Raw genomic sequence first — 24,694 nt, forward strand, 5'->3', positions numbered from 1 at the left:
AGGCGAGACTTAAAATTCCTCTTCAAATGCCCGAAGGTTGCAAGCAAAGGCTTCTTTTTCTGCTGCCCAGAAGGCAGGGCCACATCGCATGGGCTTAAATTACACAAGAGGTTGCCAGGCAGGGGGATCCAAAAAATCACTGGGAAAGTGTTGGTTTTGGGGAACAGCAAAAGGTAATAGTTTTTCCCCTTTGCGATGGGAGTGCAGAAAAGCAACACGGTTCTGGGTGCACGAAACAGAGATATTAAGAGGAAGTTTTCAGATCAAGGACACCCATTGACCTCTTAATACATTTATTGAATTTAGTCAAGGATAGAATCACAGACTAGACAGCATCTTAAAAAAGCAGAGACATCACCTTGCTGACAAAGGTCTGGATAGTTAAAGCTATGGTTTTCCCAGTAGTGATGTATGGAAGTGAGAGCTGGACCCTAAAGAAGGCTGATCGCCGAAGAATGGATGCTTTTGAATTCTGGTGCTGGAGGAGACTCTTGAGAGTCCCATGGACTGCAAGAAGATCAAATCTCTCCATTCTGAAGGAAATCAGCCCTGAGTGCTCACTGGAAGGACAGATCGTGAAGCTGAGGCTCCAAGACTTTGGCCACCTCATGAGAAGAGAAGACTCCCTGGAAAAGACCCTGATGTTGGCAAAGATGGAGGGCACAAAGAGAAGGGGACGACAGAGGACGAGATGGTTGGACAGTGTTCTCGAAGCTACCAGCATGACTCTGACCAAACTGCGGGAGGCAGTGGAAGACAGGAGTGCCTGGCGCGCTCTGGTCCAGGGGGTCACGAAGAGGCGGACATGACTAAACGACTAAACAACAACAACAGAATCACAGAATTGTAGAATTGTAGAGTTGGAAGGGATCTCCGAGGGCCATCTAGTCCAACCCCCCAAAATGCAGGAATCTCAGCTAAAGCATCTATGACAGATGGCCATCCAACCTCTGCTTAAAAACCTCCAAGGAAGGAGAGTCCACCACCTCTTGTGGGAGACCGTTCCGCTGCCGAACCGCTCTTACTGTCAGATAGTTTATCCTGTATGTTTAGTTGGAATTTCCTTTCTTGTAACTTGAAGCCATGGGTTCGAGTCCTACCCTCCAGAGCAGGAGAAAACAAGTTTGCTCCCTCTTCCATGCGACACCCCTTGAGATATTTGGCTATCCTATCTCCTCTCAGTCTCCTCTTTTTCAGGCTAAACATACCCAGCTTCAATAGATCATGGCAAGAGTACAAAAACCAGATTTTACACATTTTAACTATTGCAAGGCTTTTTGGGGGTGGGGGGCCGGGGTGGGGGGAGAGGACTGTAGTTCAGTGGCTGACCACCTGTTTTGCATGCTGAATGTCCTGGCGTCAAGCCCTGACTTCTTCAGGTAAAGCTTGGAATGTCTCCTGCCTGGAATGCCAATGAGCTGCTGCCTGTCTGTGCAGACAATATTGAAGTAGATGGACCAATGGTCTGATTCATACAAGGCAGTTTCCTGTGTTCCTATGTATGCTTGAGCTTGGAACCGCATACGTAAACCAGTGAAATCAAATCTCATCAGGGTTATCTGGGAGCACTGTGCTTTGTTTAAACTAACAGCTATGCAAAGCGACAGAGAATAGGGTCTAATTAAAGAGGGTACTATGCAACATTACAGTATTTCTTCCTCTTCTTTGTGTCTTATCTTACTCCGTGCACTTGTAATTTTGTACTTTTTATTCTTCAACATAAAACCTCTCCATTCTGAAGGAAAGCAGCCCCGAATGCTCACTGGAAGGACAGATCCTGAAGCTGAGGCTCCAAGACTTTGGCCACCTCATGAGAAGAGAAGACTCCCTGGAGAAGACACTGATGCTGGGAAAGATGGAGGGCACAAGGAGAAGGGGACGACAGAGGGCGAGGTGGTTAGACAGTGTTCTCGAAGCTACCAGCATGAGTTTGACCAAAGTGCGGGAGGCAGTGGAAGACAGGAGTGCCTGGCGTGCTCTGGTCCAGGGGGTCACAAAGAGTCGGACACGACTAAATGACTAAACAACAGCAACAATTTTTCAACAAAGAATATAAAATATTAAGAAGAGAAGAGAAAATTGATTTGCAAAATCACATGCTATGGGGCAAAACTGCATTCAAAACTATGCACATGGAGAGAAATTAGAACAAAAATGCAGGTAAATTTTCAGGGTTTTCACTACTTTTTCTGCAAACTGATGTGGACGAGAACCCGAACTTTGGAGTGGAGAAATGAGAAGCCAATCTGCCCATCCTCACTCATCCTTAAACCTAGCTTTAAAAAACGAGTATGATTCGTGCCAAGGAACCTTTACTACAATTCCAGCCAACCCACCCCAAGTCTCCCCCTCACCTCTAGTTCAGGAGGTCTAGCCACACGCAGAGAGCGCAAGAGGCGCACGAAAGGGCTGGCTTTTCAAATCGCCTGTGCACGCAACTGCGTACCTGCAGGACAAAGCCTCTTTCTCCTGGACCGGCTCAGGTGTCCTCGGCAACCCCCACCGTGCTGCCTTTCCACCTGCTGTGACCGGGCTCGGAAAGTCCTTCTGTGGGGATGCCCTATATAGGCAGCAAGAGGAAGCAGTAGAAGCAGAAGCAGGATGTCAGATGGCTGGGTGGCAGGGTACGAAACTCGAGGCAAGAGCGATAGGATCAGCAAATCTGACCTGTCCGGTAACCACATCCTGGTGTTGTGGGATGGTTGGCACAAAAGCACTATCTCGGGCAGCAACCGGGAGCAGGATCTGCCGTGCCTCCAGCAGAAGGAAGTGCAACCAGACTCCCCTTTTAGACCACTGGAATAGTGGCAGAAGATGGCTGGCAGAAGAACTGATGGGAGGGAGGCTGCAGATTCTAGCAAATGCTTTAAATAGACCTTAGAAAGATTCGCCGATAACAGAACTGAGTGCAGCTTTGGGGCCATGGCTGCTACATTGAACTTCCAGGCTCGGGAGCGCATAATCGTTTCCCAAAGCAACCGCGCTATTCCGAACTTAAAAATGGAAAGTGCAATGCTGGTGGTCAACAAAAGAGGTTTAAAGACTCTCTCAAGGCAAATCTTAAAAATATAATAATAATAATAATAATAATAATAATAATAATAATAATAATAATAATAATTTATTTGTACCCCGTCCATTTGGCTGGGCCTCCCCAGCCACTCTGGGCGGCTCCCAACAAAGATTAAAAATACATTAAAATGTCACACATTAAAAAGCTGGAATGTGTGTGCAGAGGAGGGCAACCAAGACTCTGAAAACCAAGCCTGATGAGGAATGGTTGAAGGAGCTGGGTATGTTTAGCCTGGAAAAGAGGAGACTGAGAGGAGATATGATGGCCATCTTCAAATATCTCAAGGGATGTCACATAAAAGATGGAGAAAGCTTGTTTTCTGCTGCTGCAGAGGACAGGACCCAAATCAATCGATTCAAGTTACAAGAAAGGAGATTCCGACGAAATATCAAGAAGAGCCTTTCTGACAGTAAGAACTGTTAAGACAGTGGAGGTGCTAGACCATGGGTAGGCAAACTAAGGCCCGGGGGCTGGATCTGGCCCAATCGCCTTCTCAATCTGGCCCGCGGATGGTCCGGAAATCAGCGGGTTTTTACATGAGTTGAATGTGTGCCTTTATTTAAAATGCATCTCTGGTTATTTGTGGGGCCTGCCTGATGTTTTTACATGAGTAAAAGGTGTCCTTTTATTTAAAATGCATCTCTGGTTATCTGTGGGGCATAGGAATTTGTTCATTATTTTTTTTCAAAATATAGTCCGGCCCCCCACAAGGTCTGAGGGACAGTGGACCGGCCCCCTGCTGAAAAGGTTTGCTGACCCCTGTGGTAGACTCTCCTTTCTTGGAGGTTTTGAAGCAAATGTTGGGTGGCCGTCTGTCAGGGATTCTTCAGCTGCGATTCCTGCATTTCCAGGGGTTGGACTAGATGACCCTCGTGGGTCCCTTCCAACTCTGCCGTTCTATGATCTCTTTGAAACTCCAGGAGAGCCTGGGAACCAGGAAAGCGCTGCATCTTCCATGGCTGACGCTTGAAAGCTTTCGCAGCCAGAAAGCACCGAGGGGGCGGAAGCAGAAGGGATAAGCGACTTGACCCTTGTTTCCTGCAACACATGTCAACTGGGATCTCTCCAGGCGTGTTCACAGCATCACGTGGAAGGTGACGGCCCGGTCAGGCTGATCTGGGACAATGCGCAGCTTTGATCAAAACCACAAACAAACTTTCTCCCTCCTCCAACAAGCTCGCAAATGTTTCGACAATTGCTCCACAAAGGCCGCACACATAAACACACACGCAAGGGCTGCCAAGATGCGTTTGGCAGAAGACCCCACACAGATTATGGGAGGCTGTGGGAGGGAGAGAGGAGGAAATTCTACAAGCTGACGAGGGCAGAACATGGTTATCTAGATCGAGCTCTCGCTCGCAGAGAACAAACTCTTGTCAGATCCAAAAACGAGATGTCTCTGAGCGATTGCTGCTCCTTTTGATGAACTTTGCGCAGGAAGTCTTCTTGCACGGCAAAATGCACAGAGGGAGGGCTTCTTGCTGGTGGCCCCATATCCCACTTAATGGATAGACGCTAGGCCCCCATCTGTAATGGCTCCAAGTTGGGGCCTTTAAAATTCATTTATTGCCAGCCGCTTTTAATCCCAAGTGTTGGGCTGTATAAGTGACTATTTAACAAAGTGTGGCTGGTTTTAAATTGTTTCTCATTGGTTTTGCAAATTAGTTTTATATGAGCTGTGAAACTGGGCTGTGAAATTGTTTCCAGGCTACTGTTTTCATGGTTTCGTTTCACTGGAATGAGATGTTTCAAGTTTTGGTGCCTTCTCTCTGCATGCAAGCGGCCTGGGGAGCTCTCTCCCATAAAAAGTGGCACGGGAAAGATGAAGAGTTAAAATAAGGTAAGAAGATCTCTGCCAGGGCAGAGCAAAGGGGGCGTATCGAGCCAAGAACCCTAAGGTCGTTTGATATTAATATAGATCTTGTTGCAGGATTTGGTTCCCTTTGGATGCGATGGCACAGCAGACTTGCGAACCTAGCAAAAGCCTTCTGGATCAGGCCAATGGTCCATGTAGCCCAGTATCCTGTTCTCACAATGGGGAACACGGGTGGCGCTGTGGTCTAAAGCACTGAGCCTCTTGGGCTTGCCGATCAGAAGGTCGGCGGTTCGAATCCCCGCGACGGAGTGGGCTCCCGTTGCTCTGTCCCAGCTCCTGCCAACCTAGCAGTTCGAAAGCACACCAGTGCAAGTAGATAAATAGGTACAGCTATGGCGGGAAGGTAAATGGCATTTACGTGCGCTCTGGTTTCTGTCACTGTGTCCCGTTGTGCCAGAAGCGGTTTAGTCCTGCTGGCCACATGACCCGGAAAGCTGTCTGTGAACAAACGCCGGCTCCCTCGGCCTGAAAGCAAGATGAGCGCCGCAACCCCATAGTCGCCTTTGACTGGACTTAACCGTCCAGGGGTCCTTTAACTTACCTTTACAACAACAACAACAACTTATTATTTATACCCCACCCATCTGGCTGGGTTTCCCCAGCCACTCTGGCGGCTCCCAACAGAATATTAAAAACATTAAAAATATTAAAAACCTCTCACAGCCAGTAGGACCCATGCACAAAAGTGCTCTTTCCACTTGTCAGTTCCCAGCAATTCAGGCGCATTCTGCCTCTGGCAGGGGCAGTAGAACACAGCAATCCTGGCTAGTCGCCACTGGTTGATTCTGCTGCTCCATGAGTTTGTCTGATTTTCAAAGGACTGTCTTGGAGGAGCCCAGTAAAATCTGCACCAAAAATAAAGAACTCAAAAGAGAGAGAGAGACCATCAGATGCCTTGAAGTTGCCTGTCAACAGTGAGCACCTCCGCAGCAGATCAGGCAAGTTCATGGGTCACCTATCAGAGCCTTCACCATTATGGCGAGATGTATTATAGAATCATAAAACTGGAAGGGACCCTGAAGGTCCTCTAGTCCAACCCCCTGCAATGCAGGATTTTTTTTGCCCAGTGTGCGGCTCGAACCCACAACCTTGGGAGTACAAGCCTCATTCTCTACCACCTGAGTTATATATTTCTGCTCAAGTTAGAGGAGACTTTTCTAAATTTGCATCTGCACACATAAATTGGTGCACGCAAATGTTTTTTTTTTAAAAAAAGGGGTACATTACTTTCCTTCTGGCGCTAGGTAAGCTATCCACACCAACAGGACAAAACTGTTGAGTTTCTCGTATCTGTCGCTGACTTTTCTTCTTTCTGCGCAAGGCCTAAACAAACGTCCCAAAAGCCTCTCCTCAGTCAAGCGCATTGCCCTGGATCCTTCAATATTTGATATGAGCTGTGCAAATATGCAGGTGCAAATAGTCTGATTTGCTCTCGAAAAACCCCTCCAAGAACCAAACACCTTGACTTCCTCTTCGGGACTGTCGATGCAACGTGAAAGCATCACTAAAGACTGTGCAGAAAATTAGCAGCTCACTCAAGTTAAAATGCCGGGTTTTGTGTTTGCATGCTATTGCATTTCTGTCAAAGTTTATTCTTCTAGAGCCAAAGGCCACGACAAGTCCATCATGCAACAGATCAATGCAGCCGTACAAAAGTTTAGGATTTCAAACCCTGCAAGAATACTAGGATACATAAGAAGTAAGCTTTAATTGAGAGTTAGCACTATCGTAGTATTGCTGTTTTAGTCTCATTACGTAAGCTTCTTTAAATGATCTCCAGTTTGGAAGTGAGTACGAGGGTTAAACCACAGAGTCTAGGGCTTGTGATCAGAAGGTTGGCGGTTCGAATCCGCGCGACGGGGTGAGCTCCCATTGCTCAGTCCCTGCTCCTGCCAACCTAGCAGTTCGAAAGCATGCCAGTGCAAGTAGATAAATAGGTACCACTCCGGCGGGAAGGTAAACGGTGTTTCCAGGTGCTGCTCTGGTTCGCCAGAAGTGGCTTAGTCCTGCTGGCCACATAACCTGGAAGCTGTACGCTGGCTCCCTCGGCCAGTAAAGTGAGATGAGCGCCGCAACCCCAGAGTTGGGCTACAGCTGGACCTAAGGGTCAGGAGTCCCTTTACCTTTATGAGACACACACACACACACACACACACACACACACACACGGAATAATAGATTCATATACGGAAGCTGATGTTCTCCATAAGAAGCAGTAAGGAGAAGTCTGAGGAAAGCGAGAGTGGAAACCTCTCAGATAGGGATGCCCTATTTCAAAAAGCCCAGACACAAAAGTTGTTTGTTTTGTTTTGCCCAAAGCTATTGAGCCACTCTGGGTTGCTTCCAACAGAATATTAAAATACAATAACCTATTAAACATTAAAAGCTTCCCTAAACAGGGCTGCCTTCAGATGTCTTGTAAAAGTCAGATAGTTGCTTATTTCCTTGACATCTGATGGGAGGGCGTTCCACAGGGCGGGTGCCACCACTGAGAAGGCCCTCTGCCTAGTTCCCTGTAACTTGGCTTCTTGCAGGGAGGGAACCACCAGAAGGCCCTCGGCGCTGGACCTCAGTGATGGTAGAACGATGGAGGTGGAGAGCCAGTGTGGTGTAGTGGTTAAGAGCGGTAGTCTCGTAATCTGGGGAACCGGGTTCGCGTCTCCGCTCCCCCCCATGCAGCTGCTGGGTGACCTTGGGCCAGTCCCACTTCTTTGAAGTCTCTCAGCCCCACTCACCTCACAGAGTGTTTGTTGTGGGGGAGGAAGGGAAAGGAGATTGTTAGCCGCTTTGAGACTCCTTAAAGGGAGTGAAAGGCGGGATATCAAATCCAAACTCTTCTTCTTCTTCCTTCAGGTATACTGGGCTGAGGCCGTTTAGGGCTTATGGAGCTTCCTATCTGCAGTGCCTCGGGGGGAACGGCTGCCCACTTTGCCAGCTGGGCCATCTTACCTCATTTTCTTTAAATTTAGCCCCCCAAAATAGGGAGCGTCTTATACATGGGGGCGTCTTATACACCAAAAAATACGGTATATCCCGGGCGCACCAGCGGATTTGTCACTGATAATGCCAGTTTCACAATTTCAGCCATTGCCCCCAGCCAGAAGTTCACATAACTTCGATCCTCTCAGTCTCTGATCAAACAATGACGTCAGGACGTACAAATATTTTCTGGGGTAAAGTATGAGGGCGCATTCTGGACTCTGGATGTGTTTGGGTTGCACTGGTTGCTGAGTTCAAGGGCAGAGTTCGGCCAACACAGCCAATTTCTTCACTCAGTTTCCTCCAAAACCATATGGGCAGAATTGTACCTGACAATAAAACACCACATTCCAGGTGCTCTCAGGGATGAACTACATGCTCAGAATGCACAAGAAGCTTTGCAGGATCAGGCCAGAGCCCCTTCTAAACCAGCACCCTTTTCTCACCGTGGCCAACTCAATGCCCCTGGCAAGCCCTCAAAAAGTTATTTTAAAGTTACTTTAAAAGTATGGCTGTCTCATTATCTCCCTCGCTTCCACCACACATGTGTGAACCCTGGTTCAGGCCGCAGATATTTTTTTTTGAAAATGAAAATATAATGTGGAAGACACAAGATTTGCCCACTGTGGAAGAATGGCAGATGCAAGTGATAGACTACATGGAATTGGAAGAAATGACTGGCAGAATCCGAGACCTGGGAGAAGAGTTAGTGGAAGAGGACTGGAAGAAATTTAAAGACTACTTGCAAAAACATTGCAAAATATTTGAATGCTAAAATGATGCAGGATACAAAGACAATATGGCATTAGTGACATAGTTGAAAGGAATATGTAAAAAATGTTTTAAAAGAATAAGGGTGAAAAAGCTAGAATAACATTATGTCAAATTTAAACAAAATGATATAAAGGGAAAAATTGGAGACATAATAGTTGAAATGTATAATATAGAATAAGATTTGAAAGAGGGTCAGGCACTGCTGAATACGATTGTGTAAAAGGGAACACAGAAAAGGGAGATGTGAGGAAGTCAGGAAGGAGGGTTATGAAAACAATAAGTAAGAAATTGGATTTTTAATGTCTTTTTTATTTTTTCTTCTTCTACCTTTTTTGTTTTCTATTGTATTTTTCTGTTTTTATTTGATTGTGATAATGTTTTTTCTTTTCTTTGTTTTGATTGTGAAGTTTGTCTTACTGTTCAAAATTTCAATAAATATCTTTTTTTAAAAAAGAAGAAAATATAATGTGGAGCTTTTACATTGAAGCCCTGTTACATATGCATGGAACATGTCATCGATGCAATAATAATGCATTCACTCTGGATTTATAATGAGTCATCCACACGCCATTCCACTTTTGTTTTGCAACGCTTCTTGAATGATAACCCATTATTGCTGCCTGGAGGGGCAGGAAGCTATGTGGATTGGCAACAAAACAAGCAGAATTGTGTAGAAGCACCCAACATCATCCCTGAGAGAGCCAGTGCGGTCTGAGAACCAGTGTGGTGGTAGTGGCTAGAGCAGGGGCCGGCAACCTAAGGCCAATGGACCACAAGCCGCCCACGGGGGGCGTTAAAGCGGCCCATGAGCCACCCCCAAACCGAGCCGCCCGCTCAGGGAGTCCCCCCATGCTGCACTGAACCGGCGCAGTGCAGCGTGGGGACTTGCTTCCGCAGCGCCGGAAATCACGTCTGCGCATGCACAGATGCCAAAAATCACGTCTGCGCAGACGCCGGAAAATGCGAACGCGCACGCAATCTGGCCCAAGGAGGGACCTCCACTGGAGTGAACTGGTCCAGGCGAGGTAAACCTTGCTGACCCCTGGGCTAGAGTATCAGATATGGACCTGGGAGATCAGGGTTCAAATTTCTCACTGGGTGACCTCGCTGCCCATCACTGCCTCTCAACCTTGTTGTTGTTTAGTTGTGTCCGACTCTTCGTGACCCCATGGACCAGAGCACGCCAGGCACTCCTGTCTTCCACTGCCTCCCACAGTTTGGTCAGACTCATGCTGGTAGCTTCGAGAACACTGTCCAACCATCTCGCCCTCTGTTGTCCCCTTCTCCTTGTGCCCTCCATCTTTCCCAACATCAGGGTCTTCTCTTCTCATGAGGTGGCCAAAGTATTGGAGCCTCAGCTTCAGGATCTGTCCTTCCAGTGAGCACTCAGGGCTGATTTCCTTCAGAATGGAGAGGTTTGATCTTCTTGCAGTCCATGGGACTCTCAAGAGTCTCCTCCAGCACCAGAATTCAAAAGCATCAATTCTTCAGCGATCAGCCTTCTTTAGGGTCCAGCTCTCACTTCCATACATCACTACTAGGAAAACCATAGCTTTAACTATACGGGCCTTTGTTGGCAAGGTGATGTCTCTGCTTTGTAAGACGCTGTCTAGGTTTGTCATTGCTTTTCTCCCAAGAAGTAGGCGTCTTTTAATTTCATGACTGCTGTCACCATCTGCAGTGATCATGGAGCCCAAGAAAGTAAAATCTCTCACTGCCTCCATTTCTTCCCCTTCATGGATCACTGCCTTGCCGTGGCGAAGGGGCTTGAATAACTCAGAGAAGCTATGAGCTATGCCGTGCGGGGCCACCCAAGATGGACAGGTCATAGTGGAGTGTTTTGACCAAACGTGATCCACCTGCAAGCCACTCCAGTATCCCTGCCAAGAAAAATCCATGGACAAAGACAACAGGCCTCTCAGCCTAACCTACCTCAAAGGGTTGTTGTTGTGGTTAAATAAGGAGGGCAAGAACCATGTGCATGCCAACTTCAGCTGCTTGGATATCATTGCAACAGATGAAATCAAGAATCGTGAATGCACAACGAAAACGACATCTGGAGTGGCCCATCAAAGAAGATTGAGGAAGTACATTTTCTGCACATACACACATTGAACACCATTTTCATTTCTGCACTCCAGAGGATCTGCTAAGTTTCATTCTGGCTGTGAATACAAGACCAAAATGGAATTTCCCCTTTTTTAGCTGCAGAAATGCTCCTTTCCAGAGAAGCCCTGTGCGTCCTACTTATCAGAACCGAATGAATAAAGTCTCTCCGTCCTTTGGCGCAAATCCTTACCATCAACATGCAACCTGAAAAGTTTTACCTCTACAGCCAAACTGGATGAATGACAGCAGGAGAGACAGGGCCAGGCTCCCCACTTTCTAAGCGATCTGCACCTCTCTCTCGCTGAATAAATGTGAGCAAAATAGCAGCAGTGAGGGGGCACAGCAGGGTGCTTAACCCTTTCACCTTAGGCAACCTTCTCCATCAAAATCCGGCTGCTTTCTCACCTGCCCACAGGGACTGCTAAATGATTTCCCAGCCCCTCCCAACCCTGCCTGGCTGTCGGGTTGCGTCAATGGCAGAGGTACATGTCAGCATCAAGTCAAGAGAATACGATCTGTGTCTAAGATATGATTCCTCCTGTCTACCTTCCGGGAATCAGCAATCAAAGATCAGCTTCCTCCATCTCTCAACAAATTCCCCCCAGGGCTTTGTTTTCCTTGTAGACTTTTGAGTCTTCAAGTCGGCTTGAAAAGCACGCCTGACAGTTAGGGTGAGGATAAAGACCGGGGACTTTCCCAGCTTGCAAAACGAAGCTGAGCTCGCCAAAACAACCAGCTCCAGCCTTCCCCAAGCTGGTGCCCTCTGGAGGTTTGTGACTTCAAAGTCTTGCGGTGCTGAGGGTGATGGGAAATGAAGTTCAAAACATCCGGTGGGCACCGGCTTGGCGAAAGCAGCAGTATTCTGTTTATGGCTGGGTCACGTCTGATCTTATCGGCAGAAAGCAGCCAAACACCCCAGGAGGATGTCTTCAATCAAAGAAAGAAGATCTCCGGAAAACGTCACTCAGTGCGAACGAGACAAGAGCTGTTAATATTCCTAACATGAATAGTGTGGCGTTGTGAAACTTATGTTCAACCTCTGGAGCAGAGCAAGAATCCAGACTGAAGAATGCAAGGGTTTTTCCTTTCCTCTTCACCCAATAAGGCGAATTATAGAAATTATTGTGCGCTTTATGGGTCAACTAATAATAATAATAATAATAATAATAATAATAATAATAATAATAATAATATTATACCCTGCCCTCCCCAGCCAGGGCCAGGCTCAGGGCGGCTAACACCAAATATGAATTACAGTAAAACGTAATAGAAACAAACAACAACAACAAACAGTTAATTAAAATGCAGCTTAAAATACAGCCTAAAATGCAGCCTCATTTTAGTAGTAGCCCATAAATCAAGACCATAAAGGGAGGAAACATCAGATATCCACCCGAGCCAGCTATCCATGCTGGTCCTATATGGGCCAGCAAAAAAGCCAAGGGAAAATTTATATACCAAATCCCATATAAGGGGTCAGGGGTCAGAGCCGAATTTTCAGAGCCTTCTTCCAAAGTATGCTCACAAAGGCTTATAAACCACGATAAATGTGTTATACAGTGGTACCTCGCAAGACGAATGCCTCGCAAGACAAAAAACTCGCTAGACGAAAGGTTTTTCCGTTTGCGAGTTGCCTCGCAAGACGAATTTCCCTATGGGCTTGCTTCGCAAGACGAAAACGTCTCGCGACTTTGTTTCCTTTGTCTAAATAATAATTCGCAAGACGAAAAATTCGCTAGACGACAAAACTTGCGGAACGAATTAATTTCGTCTTGCGGGGCACCACTGTAGTGCCATCCTAATTTTTCTTTTTACGCTCAGAAGTAAGCCCCACTGGACATACCCTCTTTTATGAGCTAAGTGCATTTTGGTAATATCCGTGGCTCTTCAAGTTGCTGTCATTTTCACTTTGAGATATTTTTAAATATAGTAAGCAGTACAGACATAGCGTGAACAAATAAAGGAACTGTCTCTGGCAGGGACTGCCAACCCGATAGCTGTGGGCGCTGCTGTGCCCAGTCAGTATTTCAAAGGGCACCTGGGAAAGGTCTCAGTAAATATGGGTGCCAGGGGTGCCAACTTGAATAAAATATTGGGGGGGGGGGCAGGCAAGCCCTGTCCCGCATAACCGATCACACACACACCATTTGAATGGCGATGCCCATTCCTCCTCCTTTGGGGAGGAGGCCCAAATATTTAAGGGGGGGGCTGAAGACCCCTCAGCCCCATGGAGTTGGCTTCTACGATGGGCAAAGTGCCAAAAGTAGAATTTCCCCAGGTGGACAAAGCGGTCGTACAGGTCTGCACAGGGGCAGGTGGTCTTACAGATTAGCTTATCCCAAGTCGTTTGGGGCATTATCTTTTAAGAAGACTCTGGAGATGGCCCGGTACCTGATCAACAGCCACTGCAGCTCCTTCCCCATGGGTTTAATAGGTGTGGATCCTAGAATTCTACTCAAGGGAAGATCGGGGGTGGCACTGTGGTCTAAACCCCTGAGCCTCTTGGGCTTGCCGATCAGAAGGTCAGCGGTTCGAATCCCCACGATGGAGTGAGTCGCTGGCTACACAATTGTTGTTGTCGTTTTTGTCCCCCCCCAAAAAAAATAACCCCTGAATTTTTGAATTTTATTGATAGACATGCTGCATTTTTTGTTGTATTCTATGATGCTTTATGCTGTTTTTAAGTCACATTTTAATCAATGTTTTGTATTTGCTGTTAGTCACCCTGAGCCCGGTTTTTAAACTGGGAAGGAAGGGCGGGGTATAAATAAAATTATTATTATTATTATTATTATTATTATTATGGCTCCAGCGACCGCAGATATTCAAGGGAGAGCTGGCTTGTCCAGCTGTGCATCCAATCACTGCACCTACCACCGCCAAATCATAAAATCATAGAATCGCAGAATCGGAAGGGACCCTAAGGGTCATCTAGTCCAACCCTCTGCAGCGCTTCTTCCTGATGTTTTAGACTACAACTCCCACCATCCCTGGTCAGGGACTATGCTGGCTGGGGCTGGTGGGAAATGTAGTCCAGAACATCTGGAGGGCGCCAGGTTGAGGAGGAGGCTGCTCTGAGCTTGGTCAATAAACGAGGGAAGCTTGCAATCTGCACTTTTGAAGGAGTGGATTGGACAGAGAGGTTTGGGTAGCCCTGGTGGGGTTGCACACGCACACAGCCCTGCAAGGAAATAACTGAATGCAAAAAAATAGCTCAAATGCAAAGAAATAACTAAATGCAAAGAAATAACTAAATTCAAAGAAGTAACTGAATGCAAAGAAATAACTGAATGCAAAGAACTAAATGCAAAGAAGTACCTAAATGCAAAGAAATAACTAAATGCAAAGAAGTAACTAAATGCAAAGAAATAACTAAATTCAAAGAAGTAACTGAATGCAAAGAAATAACTGAATGCAAAGAAATAACTGGATGCAAAGAAGTAACTGAATTCAAAGAAGTAACGAATGCAAAGATGTAACTAAATGCAAAGAACTAAATGCAAAGAAGTACCTAAATGCAAAGAAATAACTAAATGCAAAGAAGTAACTAAATGCAAAGAAATAACTGAATGCAATGAAACAACTGAATGCAATGAAATAACTAAATGCAATGAAATAACTAAATGCAATTTAAAATGATAACAACTAAAGCAGCCATTGCAGGTGGGCACCCAACCTCTGCTTAAAAGCCACCAAGGCAGGAGAATCCACAAATGCTATGAGGTGACAGAGAGAGGAGTAGGAGGAACTGCTCATCACCTCTGTCTTCGCCCAAAGCAGTGCCCAACCTGGTGATAACAGAATAAACGATGCAAGGAGGGAGCTGCAGCCCAAGATAGGAAAAGAGGAGGTCAGGGAATACCTAGCTGCTTCAAATGAATGGTCTCCAGGGCCCGATTAGCTGCACCCAAGAGAGTTTACAGATGTAATCTCAGAGTCTCTGCTGAATCCTTGGGGAATAGGGCTGGATCTAGACACATCCAAGAAGCTTTTCAGTAAAAAAGCGTTGCAAAATTTGCATGAGAAATCGGGTTTACAATTATTTTCTCAAAAATGGGAATTGTTTAAGAGATACTTACAAAAAATAATAATAACAGTGACATATTATCTATGGTAGTTTTTGAATGACCCTTGTGTACATAAAAGAGATTTTTAAAGATTAAGAAATAAAGGGAAATCGGTACGCTAGGTTGTAAGAAAGTATTAGAAAGTATATTAAATGTAAGGTGATAATTATAAGTACATTCAAAATCACAAATGTCAACTATATCGGGAAATGATGGGAAGTCTATATTTATTTTACTTTAGTTTGTTTATTTTACTTTATTTTATGTAACATTATACGATTTTAGCTTAGCGGATATCTAAGTGGAATTAGAAGGTTAAATTAACATTTTATGTTAAACTAATGTAAGAATATACTGTATATATTTTTTTATATCTATGTCTATGTGAGAAGTTGAATCTGTAATGACATTAATGAATTTCAATAAAGAATTTTTTCATCAAAAAGGAAGAAAGGAATCGGGTTGGCAAAAACGGAACTCCACAGCGCCATCCGGTGTCTCCGTGTTATAACTGCATGTACAACACATATAAAGTGCCTTTCCTTTGCCAATGTCGGTGAGGTTCCTGCAGACTTGAAGGCAAGTGTTGTCACCATCTTCAAAAGGGATTGGGAACCCTCTCTCCCCTTCTGCATGCAGACGCCACATGAAAAAGACAGAGGAAAAGAGGAAATGCTCTTGCAGCGGACGAACGTCCAGACTGCGGTTTCGCCAGCGAGGCCAAAAGCAGCCCAGCACCTTAGTTGCTCTCAACCTCGTGTTTCAGAAAGTGAGCATGTCTCTGGAAGCAGCATTTTATCAAGTTAGATCGCTTGTTCATATAGTTCCGTATTGCTTACATTGATTGCCAGTGGCTGTCCTGTATCTCAGAGCTAGCTTTCTGCATGCAAGGCCTGTGACCTGCCACGGAACTCAAGTCCTTCTGCACAAGCAATGGACTTCAGAGCCACAATTCTGAATTTTGGGGTCCAGAAAAATAATTATGGTAGGTCTCTGCCCCGCTTTGCCCCAGTGATTATCTTCCCTTGCAAACAGGCCATTGGTGACATCTTTCTTCTTCAGAACTTGACAGATTTCCTCACAAAGGGTAAATGAAGTTTAAACAGGGTGGGGTGGGGAATGCAGACTGGGATTTTGATGCCAACAACGTGTAGATGCTATAGATGCTTGGTCCCAGCTCCTGCCAACCTAGCAGTTCAAAAGCACACCAGTGCAAGTAGATAAATAGGTACCACTCAGGTGGGAAGGTAAGCAGCATTTCCGTGCGCTTTGGTTTCCGTCACAGTGTCCCTTTGTGCCAGAAGCGGTTTAGTCCTGCTGGCCGCATGAGCCGGAAAGCTGTCTGTGGACAAACGCCGGCTCCCTAAGCCTGAAAGCAAAATGAGCAGAGCAACCCCATAGTCACCTTTGAGTGGACTTAACCGTCCCGGGGTCCTTCACCTTTTTTTTACCCAGAATTCGTGGGCAGCCTACAAAGCTGACTGCTGGAAGTTTCAGGTCAAAGAAAGTCCTTCTTCACACAACACAGAGTTGAACTGCGGAACTCTCTCCCACCAGACACAGCGACGGACACCGACTAATGGAAGATTGGACAAATTTGTGGGCTATCGACGGCCACTAGCCGTGATGGCTACGCTCAGACTCCACAGTGGGAGGCAACAATGCGTCTGAATAGCCGCTGCTGGAAACCACAGGAGGGAAGAGCTGCTCTTGTGTTCGAATCCTGCTTGCGGACATCTGATTGGCCACGGTGTGTACGGGATGCTGCTCAAGATTGGCCATTGCTTTGAGCCAATTCTTAGGTTCTTCAGCACATAAGATCTTACCACAGACACCCATCTTGAAGCATCTGCCCCCCCCCCCCAAGTTCTCTCTCTCAGTGTTGAACAGACATATAATAGCTGGTCCACACAAAACTGCTGAAACTGCATCTTTTTGAGACTGGGTTTCTTGCAATATACAAGGAATTACTCTTTCCCTAATGGTTTTTCTGCTTTTTCTCTCTTTTTTTTAAAAAGGGCACTGGGTTGGGGTGTGTGTGTGATGATATCTTCCAGGCACTTTGCAAACATTAGCTGATGAATCAATCTGCAGAGCAGCCACATAGCCTCTTTTATAGCCTCTCGACAGGTTGCACAGCGAAGCAAAGAGATTTATCGATTTTTCTTCTGAGCTCGAGACTCATCCATTACGTGCGGCAGGGGCTGGCTGCACTCAGCACTGTGGGAAGGCGAGGAGAGGGGGGGGGGAAGAAACTGCACACCCCCCCCCCCCAGACTTGCAAGTTGACCAAGCGGCGGCTTCCACTTTCCGAAGTTCCTGCAGCCCGGAAGGAGCAATCAGACCGCATCCCTCGCTGGAAGGATGCATTACGCACCCGTTTTTCTGAGTTTACCGGGAGATTTCGGTAAAATAAAGATGGTAAGGGGGGCTATTCTTCTCAAATGCCAGCCCTCCGAGGACGGCTTCATCCATCAGGCTACAAGGAGGCTCTCAACGCCAAGATACGAGATGGAGAAGCAGGGACGGTCTAGCAGAGAATGGAAAGCCTAGGGTCCATAGCTGAGTAGAAGACAGGGCTGTCTTAAGCATAACCAGCGCCGTGGTGCAAAGATCCCTCTGGTGCCCCATTTCTCATTATTATTATTATTAATTTCTTATTATTTATACCCCGCCCATCTGGCTGGGCTTCCCCAGACACTCTGGGCGGCCTCCAACAAAACACTAAAATACAATAACCTATTAAACATTCAAAGCTTCCCTAAACAGGGCTGCCTTCAGATGTCTTCTAAAACTTTGGTAGTTATTTTTCTCTTTGACATATGGTGGGAGGGCGGGTGCCACTACCAAGAAGGCCCTCTGCCTGGTTCCCTGTAACTTGGCTTCTCGCAGCGAGGAAACCGTCAGAAGGCCCTCGGTGCTGGACCTCAGTGTCCGGGCCAAACGATGGGGGTGGAGACGCTCCTTCAGGTATACTGGACAGAGGCCGTTTTCTCAGAGTTGTCGACCTTTTCCCAAGCCTCTGCGGGGATTGCTCTCCTCCCACGGAGGCTTGGGAAGGAAGCCACATGTCCGCCAGCGATATACCATCTTTTTTGCTCCATAAGACGCACCATTTTCTTCCTAAAAAGTAAGGGGAAATGTCTGTGTGTCTTAAGGAGTGAATGCGTGGTCCCTGGAGCCAAATTGCCCAGGGGCAAAAAGCAGATCATTTTTTATTTATTTTTTTGAAAGAGGGAAGGGGGTATTGAAACAAAGCCGCTGATCAGCAAGCTATCGGGAGCGAGATAAGGGACGCTAGAGATAAAGGAGGCTGCCTGGGAGTGGGGAGGTAAAGACAGCAAACTTGCAAGGAGAGTAGACAGGAAGACTAAAGCAATGAGGAGAGAAATTAAAAGAAAGGGAGCAAAAAACTGCTCCAGCTAAGGAAAAGACACTAAGGCAAACAAGAGGGAAGGGAGTGTTGAAAGGAAGCAGCTGATCAGTGGGATCGGGAGAGAGATAAGGGACGCTAGCGGAGGCTGCCTGGGAGGGAGGAAGGTAAAAGCCCATGCCGCCGCGCTGCCACCACGCAATTTCTGTTCTCATGCTGAAGCAAAGTTCTTAAACCGAGATACTATTTCTGGGTTAGCGGAGTCTGTAACCTGAAGCGTCTGTAACCTGAGGAACCACCGTATATATGAAAGAACATTGTAAACATCTGAATATGTTCGTAGGTTTGAGTTGAAATGTTTTGTAATGAGAATATAAGGAACTGATTTACATTTAATGAGGGTTATTATTATTATTATTAAATTGTAAAGAGCTTCCCTGGTCCTCTTCTGCAACCACCCAGGCTGGTAAGTCACCTCTGGCTCTTGAATTAACAATACACCATCCCTTAAAGTGGGATGCTGGTGGCGCTGTGGGTTACACCACAGAGCCTAGGACTTGCTGATCAGAAGGTTGGCGGTTCGAATCCCCGCGACGGGGTGAGCTCCCGTTGCTCGGTCCCTGCTCCTGCCAACCTAGCAGTTCGAAAGCACATCAGTGCAAGTAGATAAATAGGTACCACTCCGGCGGGAAGGTAAACAGCGTTTCCGTGTGCTGCTCTGGTTTGCCAGAAGCGGCTTAGTCATGCTGGCCACATGACCCGGAAGCTGTACGCCGGCTCCCTCGGCCAATAAAGCAAGATGAGCGCCGCAACCCCAGAGTCGGCCACGACTGGACCTAAGGGTCAGGGGTCCCTTTACTTTTTATCCCTTCAAGTAAAGCTCCTACCTGGGGGGGGGGGGCGTTCCTGCTTCCACCTGGGGCAAGGAGACACCTGCCCTGGGCTCCCAACCCTGCCAGGAAGCTCTGTATAGCCCTTGCTCAATAATCTGCCCAGTTACCAAACCCTCAGGGGAGCCTCCATCCCACAGCTGAGATTTTGCACTGACAGCAGGATCACGGCGCCTTATGCACGAGTCGCCAGCCCCTGACACGCTTTCGCAGGAAGCCCCACGTCGACGGGGCGTGGTGCGGAAAGAGGGGGTCGCGTTCCCAGTTCCCAGAGCGATCCAGCCCCCCTGGAACTCCTCTGCTTTCATGCCGCCGGAGGAACCCAAACCAGTCAAACTGGTTGACTGACACAGGAGGGAAATTGTTTGCAGCAGAGAAAATAAAACCGCAAGGAAAGAAAGAAAGAACAGAGATCCCAGGATCATATTAAGTTAGGAACATAAAAGCATAAGAAGTGCTTGTGGGATCAAGACAATGGCCCAACTAGTCATAGAATCATAGAACTGTGGAGTTGGAAAGGGTCCCAGGGTCATCTAGTCCAACCCCCTGCAATGAGGAATCTTTTTACCCAACATGGTTCTCGAACCCACAACCTTGGGGTCCCATGCTCTACCAACTGAGCTACCCTGAATAAATCCAGCATCTGCTTCTCGCTGTGGATGCCCCGACTGGAAACCTGTAATCAGGATTCGAACTCAAGATGACTCTCCTCTCTTGCGGATTCCAGCAAATGGTGTTCAGAAGCACTGCTGCCTCCAGCTTTGGAGAAAGAGCGTAGCTGCCGTGACTAGTAGCCATGAATCGTCCTCTCCTCCATGATTTTGTCCAATCCTCTAAAGCCTTCGGAGGAGGTGGGGTTGCGGGCTTCCCAGCCCCCGCGCGATTGTAGCAAATCGTCACAACTTTCTGGGTATTGGCGGTTAGGCATTGGTATTGTTTTGTAGATGGAAGAGGGGAGGAAGCGCCATCACCTGCCCCACATATTGAAGGGTAGTCCGATAAAGGATTCCGGGGGAGCATGGCCCTGTCCGAAGCCTAGGGATGTGAGGGCCCAAGGCACGCCCCCTAGCGGTGACCCCGGGGGAGTTCCTAGTTGATCTGCATCAGCAGGACTCCCCCTACTGGTGGTTAACCCTTCCTGGACTTCAAGCGGACGGGCTGGAGTCGGATATAGTTGGTTAGGACCAATGCCTAAGCCAATACCGCTCATCACCTGTAACCAATAAAAGTTGTGGCCTTTTTTAGCTCATTAACCTTAAATAATTGTGTCATGTGTCATTATTTCCACTGGGGCGAGAAGGAACTCGCCACACAAGAGTCGCAGAATCATAGAATTGTAGATTTGAGAGGCCTGTGAGGCAGGGATCTCAGCTAAATCTCAACTAATCTCAGCTGAAGCATTAATTAATGAATCCTTTAGTTGACCTCAGAATAATAATAAGAATAATAAATGTGACCTCAGAATCATAATCCTTGAAGTCAAACAATGGGGCACAGATTATGTTGCACCAGATCCACGAATAATCCCCTGGTTTGTTAAAAAAAATCCTTATTAAAAATTTTATATTTAATAAGGAATGGGGGAAATTTTAAATTATGAACCATTGTAAACAGCTAAAATCGTTAGTAGGTTTGGAATGACACTTGTAGATTAATGGTGAATTTTGGACACAATGGAGAGAGGTCAAATATTTGGATTATGATTAAAGACTCAGGAGTAAATGATCAACAACAGGACCCACAAAGGGAAGGAGGGAAGTCCAGGAGATTCTTTGGAATCTGGTTTCAATTAAAAAAAATAAATCTCCTGGTTCCATTGTTTTTAAAATAAATGATTTGATTGCTTTTAAACTAAATTCCACTTCATTGGAATTTGGCGCAAAGATTTGGGGACATTTAAACATTTGCTTCTGCCATGATTTCCTGACGATGCAAATCACCACCTCCCTCCACTTGCTATTGGCTGCATAGGAGGGGGGGGGGGAGATGCAAGAGACACGTGTAAAGAGGGAGGAGCAATTTGATTTAGTTCACAATCAAAGGCAAGCCAAATGGGCATAGTCCAAAGCAATAGGCAAACAGAAACAGCCATCCTTTTGTACGCTTTTGGTGCCTCTGTAGCTCAGTCGGTTAGAGTGGGTTGCTGATAGCACCAAGGTTACAGGTTTGATCCCTGTATGGTATTCCTACATTGCAGGGGGTTGAACTAGATGATTTTCAGAATCTGTTTGGGTGGAGCGTGCAAAAGGATGGAGTTATTAGTGAAAAAGAGCAGACAAAAAATTACGATGTTTGGGGAAAATGTGGGATGTGATCCATGAGAGGCAGTCAAGTACGACATTCCTTAAAATGCTAGAGAAGACATGCGAGGGAATGTCTGGTCCAGCCAGTCGAAACTTCCTGTTCCTCCTGGCTGGAGCATCCTTCCTTTTGCATGTGATAGAAGGTGGGCGTGACCTAACCTGTCCAGGTAACAAAAGGACGAATCACGCAGCACCCTCCTCATTTTTTAACATCTTTTTTTGTTTGACCAGCTTCTAGCTAGGACTGCAATGCTAGCTCTCAGCTAGCAGAAGCACTGAGATTATTCCCCCATATGGGATAGATCCACATGTACATATTTGTCACTAAGTCTGCCTTCAGGAATCCAACTGTGAACTGATGTAAGTAAACTTCTTTTATTGACTTTGAATAAGATTGTGGCGTCTTTATTCTTTTAAGAGGGACTCAAGGAAACTTAGGGACGCGGGTGGTGCTGTGGGTTAAACAACAGAGCCTAGGGCTTGCCAATCAGAAGGTCGGCGGTTCAAATCCCCGTGACAGGGTAAGCTCCCGTTGCTTTGTCCCTGCTCCTGCCAACCTAGCAGTTCGAAAGCACGTCAAAGTGCAAGTAGATAAATAGGTACCGCTCCGATGGGAAGGTAAACGGCGTTTCCGTGCGCTGCTCTGGTTCGCCAAAAGCGGCTTAGTCATGCTGGCCACATGACCCGGAAGCTGTACGCTGGCTCCTTCGGCCAATAAAACGAGATGAGCGCCGCAACCCCAGAGTCGGTCATGACTGGACCTAATAGTCAGGGGTCCCTTTACCTTTACAAGGAAAGTTACCAGGAACGTACAATTCAATCTGAGACAAACTGAATTGTATAATACAGTGGACCTTCCGGATATGAATTAAATTCATTCCGGAGGTCTGTCCGCAACCCGAAAAGTCCGTAGGCAGAGGCGCCGCTTCTGCACATGCGCATGGCACAATTGAGCACTTCTGCGCATGCGCATGGCGCACAGAGCGCTTCTGCATATGCGCAGCGAAACCCGGAAGTATACACTTCCAGGTTTGCCACGTTCATAACCTGAAAGTTACATATCCAGAGTGGTACGTAACTAGAGGGTTCACTGTAGCGAGAGGCTCACACGAGCCTGCAACCAGACATTTGCTGTGGATGTAAAAAGGGGAATGTAACTCTGCTACGTAAAGGAACTTGCTAGCGCAAGTTAGGAAGGATATGAATAAACAATATATCGTCTCCTGCCACTCTGAACATTCCCACAGAAACGGCTTTGTGTACATTATGGCAAAAAACCGCAGGCAAAAATGGGTCTGTTAGGCAGCATTTGCAGTGGAGGCCAGGGGTGGCAAGGAAGGGCAGAGGTGAGAAGGAACCGAGAGAGCAAGGGGCTGGCAGGAGAACTGCTCCGAAGAAAACGCCACAGACCTTGAAGCCAGGAGGTGCTAGACGATGCCAGAGAGGGAGGAATGCGAGAGAGATTGGCCACTCGACAGGGTGGCTGAAAAGGAACGGTTTGTTATGTCTGGAGTCTAGATCCCGAGAGGGGAAACTCTGCCAGCTGTGGCCTCTACTGTCGGCGCTGCAGCCTTGACAGACCCCACGGGAGCAAGGAGGGCGAAGGACGAGGATGGGAAGGATTGGAGAGCAACCAGCAGAGTGCAAATCTCTCCCGATTTGCATCTTTGCAATCTGAGTTCGGTTCTGCGCATCAGGTTTGCATTTTTTAAAAAAATATCCCTCATGGAAACTCACCCGGTGAATTTCACCTAACATCCACCGGAATGGGTGATTTTGAAATATCACCTACCCTCCGGTTCTCCCACTCAAAACAAGACCAGCTGCATCAATTTTGGGGGCATAGGAAGGTAATCGTCCAACTAGCTGAGTCTTCTGTCCTGACTGGCAGTGACTCTGAGGTTTCAGGTAGGATTCTTTCTACCTGGAGATGCTACTGAAGATTGAACTTAGGACCTTCTGCATATCTTTCAAAAACCACCAGCGACCTTTCGCACAGGCCTGCCCCCCCCCATATCTCCGTTCAGATTTGGGTAGGATTTCAGCCATGCATTCGGTAGGATTTCAGCCGGGCAGCCCTGTTTAGGGAAGTTTTTAATATTGAATGCTGTATTGTTTTTAACGCTCGATTGGGGAAACTCAGCCAGATGGGCGGGGTATGTATAAATAAATAAATAAATAAATAAATAAATAATTCTTATGTCTCCAAACATCAAAAAAACAAAGATCATGGCCACTGGTCCCATCACCTCCTGGCAAATAGAAGGGGAAGAAATGGAGGCAGTGAGAGAATTTACTTCCTTGGGCTCCATGATCACTGCAGATGGTGACAGCAGTCACGAAATTAAAAGACGCCTGCTTCTTGGGAGGAAAGCAATGACAAACCTAGACCACATCTTAAAAAGCAGAGACATCACCTTGCCAACAAAGGTCCGTATAGTTAAAGCTCTGGTTTTCCCAGTAGTGATGTATGGAAGTGAGAGCTGGACCACAAAGAAGGCTGATCACCGAAGAATGGATGCTTTTGAATTCTGGTGCTGGAGGAGACTCTTGAGAGTCCCATGGACTGCAAGAAGATCCAACCTCTCCATTCTGAAGGAAATCAGCCCTGAGTGCTCACTGGAAGGACAGATCCTGAAGCTGAGGCTCCAATACTTTGGCCACCTCATGAGAAGAGAAGACTCCATGGAAAAGACCCTGATGTTGGGAAAGATGGAGGGCACAAGGAGAAGGGGACGACAGAGGACGAGATGGTGGGACAGTGTTCTCGAAGCTACCAGTGTGAGTTTGACCAAAGTGCGGGAGGCAGTAGAAGACAGGAGTGCCTGGCGTGCTCTGGTCCATGGGGTCACGAAGAGTCGGACACGACTAAACGACTAAACAACAACAACAATGATGGCCCCAAATGGCTCAAAAGTACCCTCCCACTTTTAATTCGAGGGGGGGCACCTCTGTGCCTTAGGTACTGGAAATTTAGGAAACACTCCCCCTGAGTCTTTCCTCGTCATCAGCCAAGTCATTAATCAGACCTGAACTTGCAATCAAACCCCAGTTGATTAATTGCAGCGATTTAATCAATTAAAGCTTGAAGGAGCGACATCAGAGCCTCGTTACTTTGCGCTCCGATGATTGCACTTTTCCGGGCGGCATCTCAGGGAATGCCATGCGGATAGCTGAAGTGACACCTGCAACACGGAGGTAGCAAACACTCCGAGGGTTGATTGACGCCTCTCCTGTCCGTCCCTTCCTG

General features: G+C 46.8%; 1 protein-coding gene across 2 annotated transcripts in view; it reads right to left on the bottom strand.

Moving 5' to 3' along the window:
- P2RY6 (pyrimidinergic receptor P2Y6) overlaps nt 1-24,694 on the bottom strand; it is a 51,488-nt gene that overhangs the window by 15,416 nt on the left and 11,378 nt on the right. The window contains exon 1 of one of the 2 annotated variants that reach the window (XM_028725867.2): nt 2,447-3,078. The exons of the other annotated variant lie outside the window; for it this stretch is intronic. Coding sequence (XP_028581700.2) covers nt 2,447-2,960 — 514 coding nt within the window. The 5' untranslated portion in view covers nt 2,961-3,078. Of the gene's footprint in view, nt 1-2,446; nt 3,079-24,694 lie in introns of those variants that run through there. 2 annotated transcript variants of the gene reach the window in all.

The sequence above is a fragment of the Podarcis muralis genome, chromosome 4 (assembly GCF_964188315.1).
Source record: "Podarcis muralis chromosome 4, rPodMur119.hap1.1, whole genome shotgun sequence".
Lineage (NCBI taxonomy): Eukaryota > Metazoa > Chordata > Lepidosauria > Squamata > Lacertidae > Podarcis > Podarcis muralis.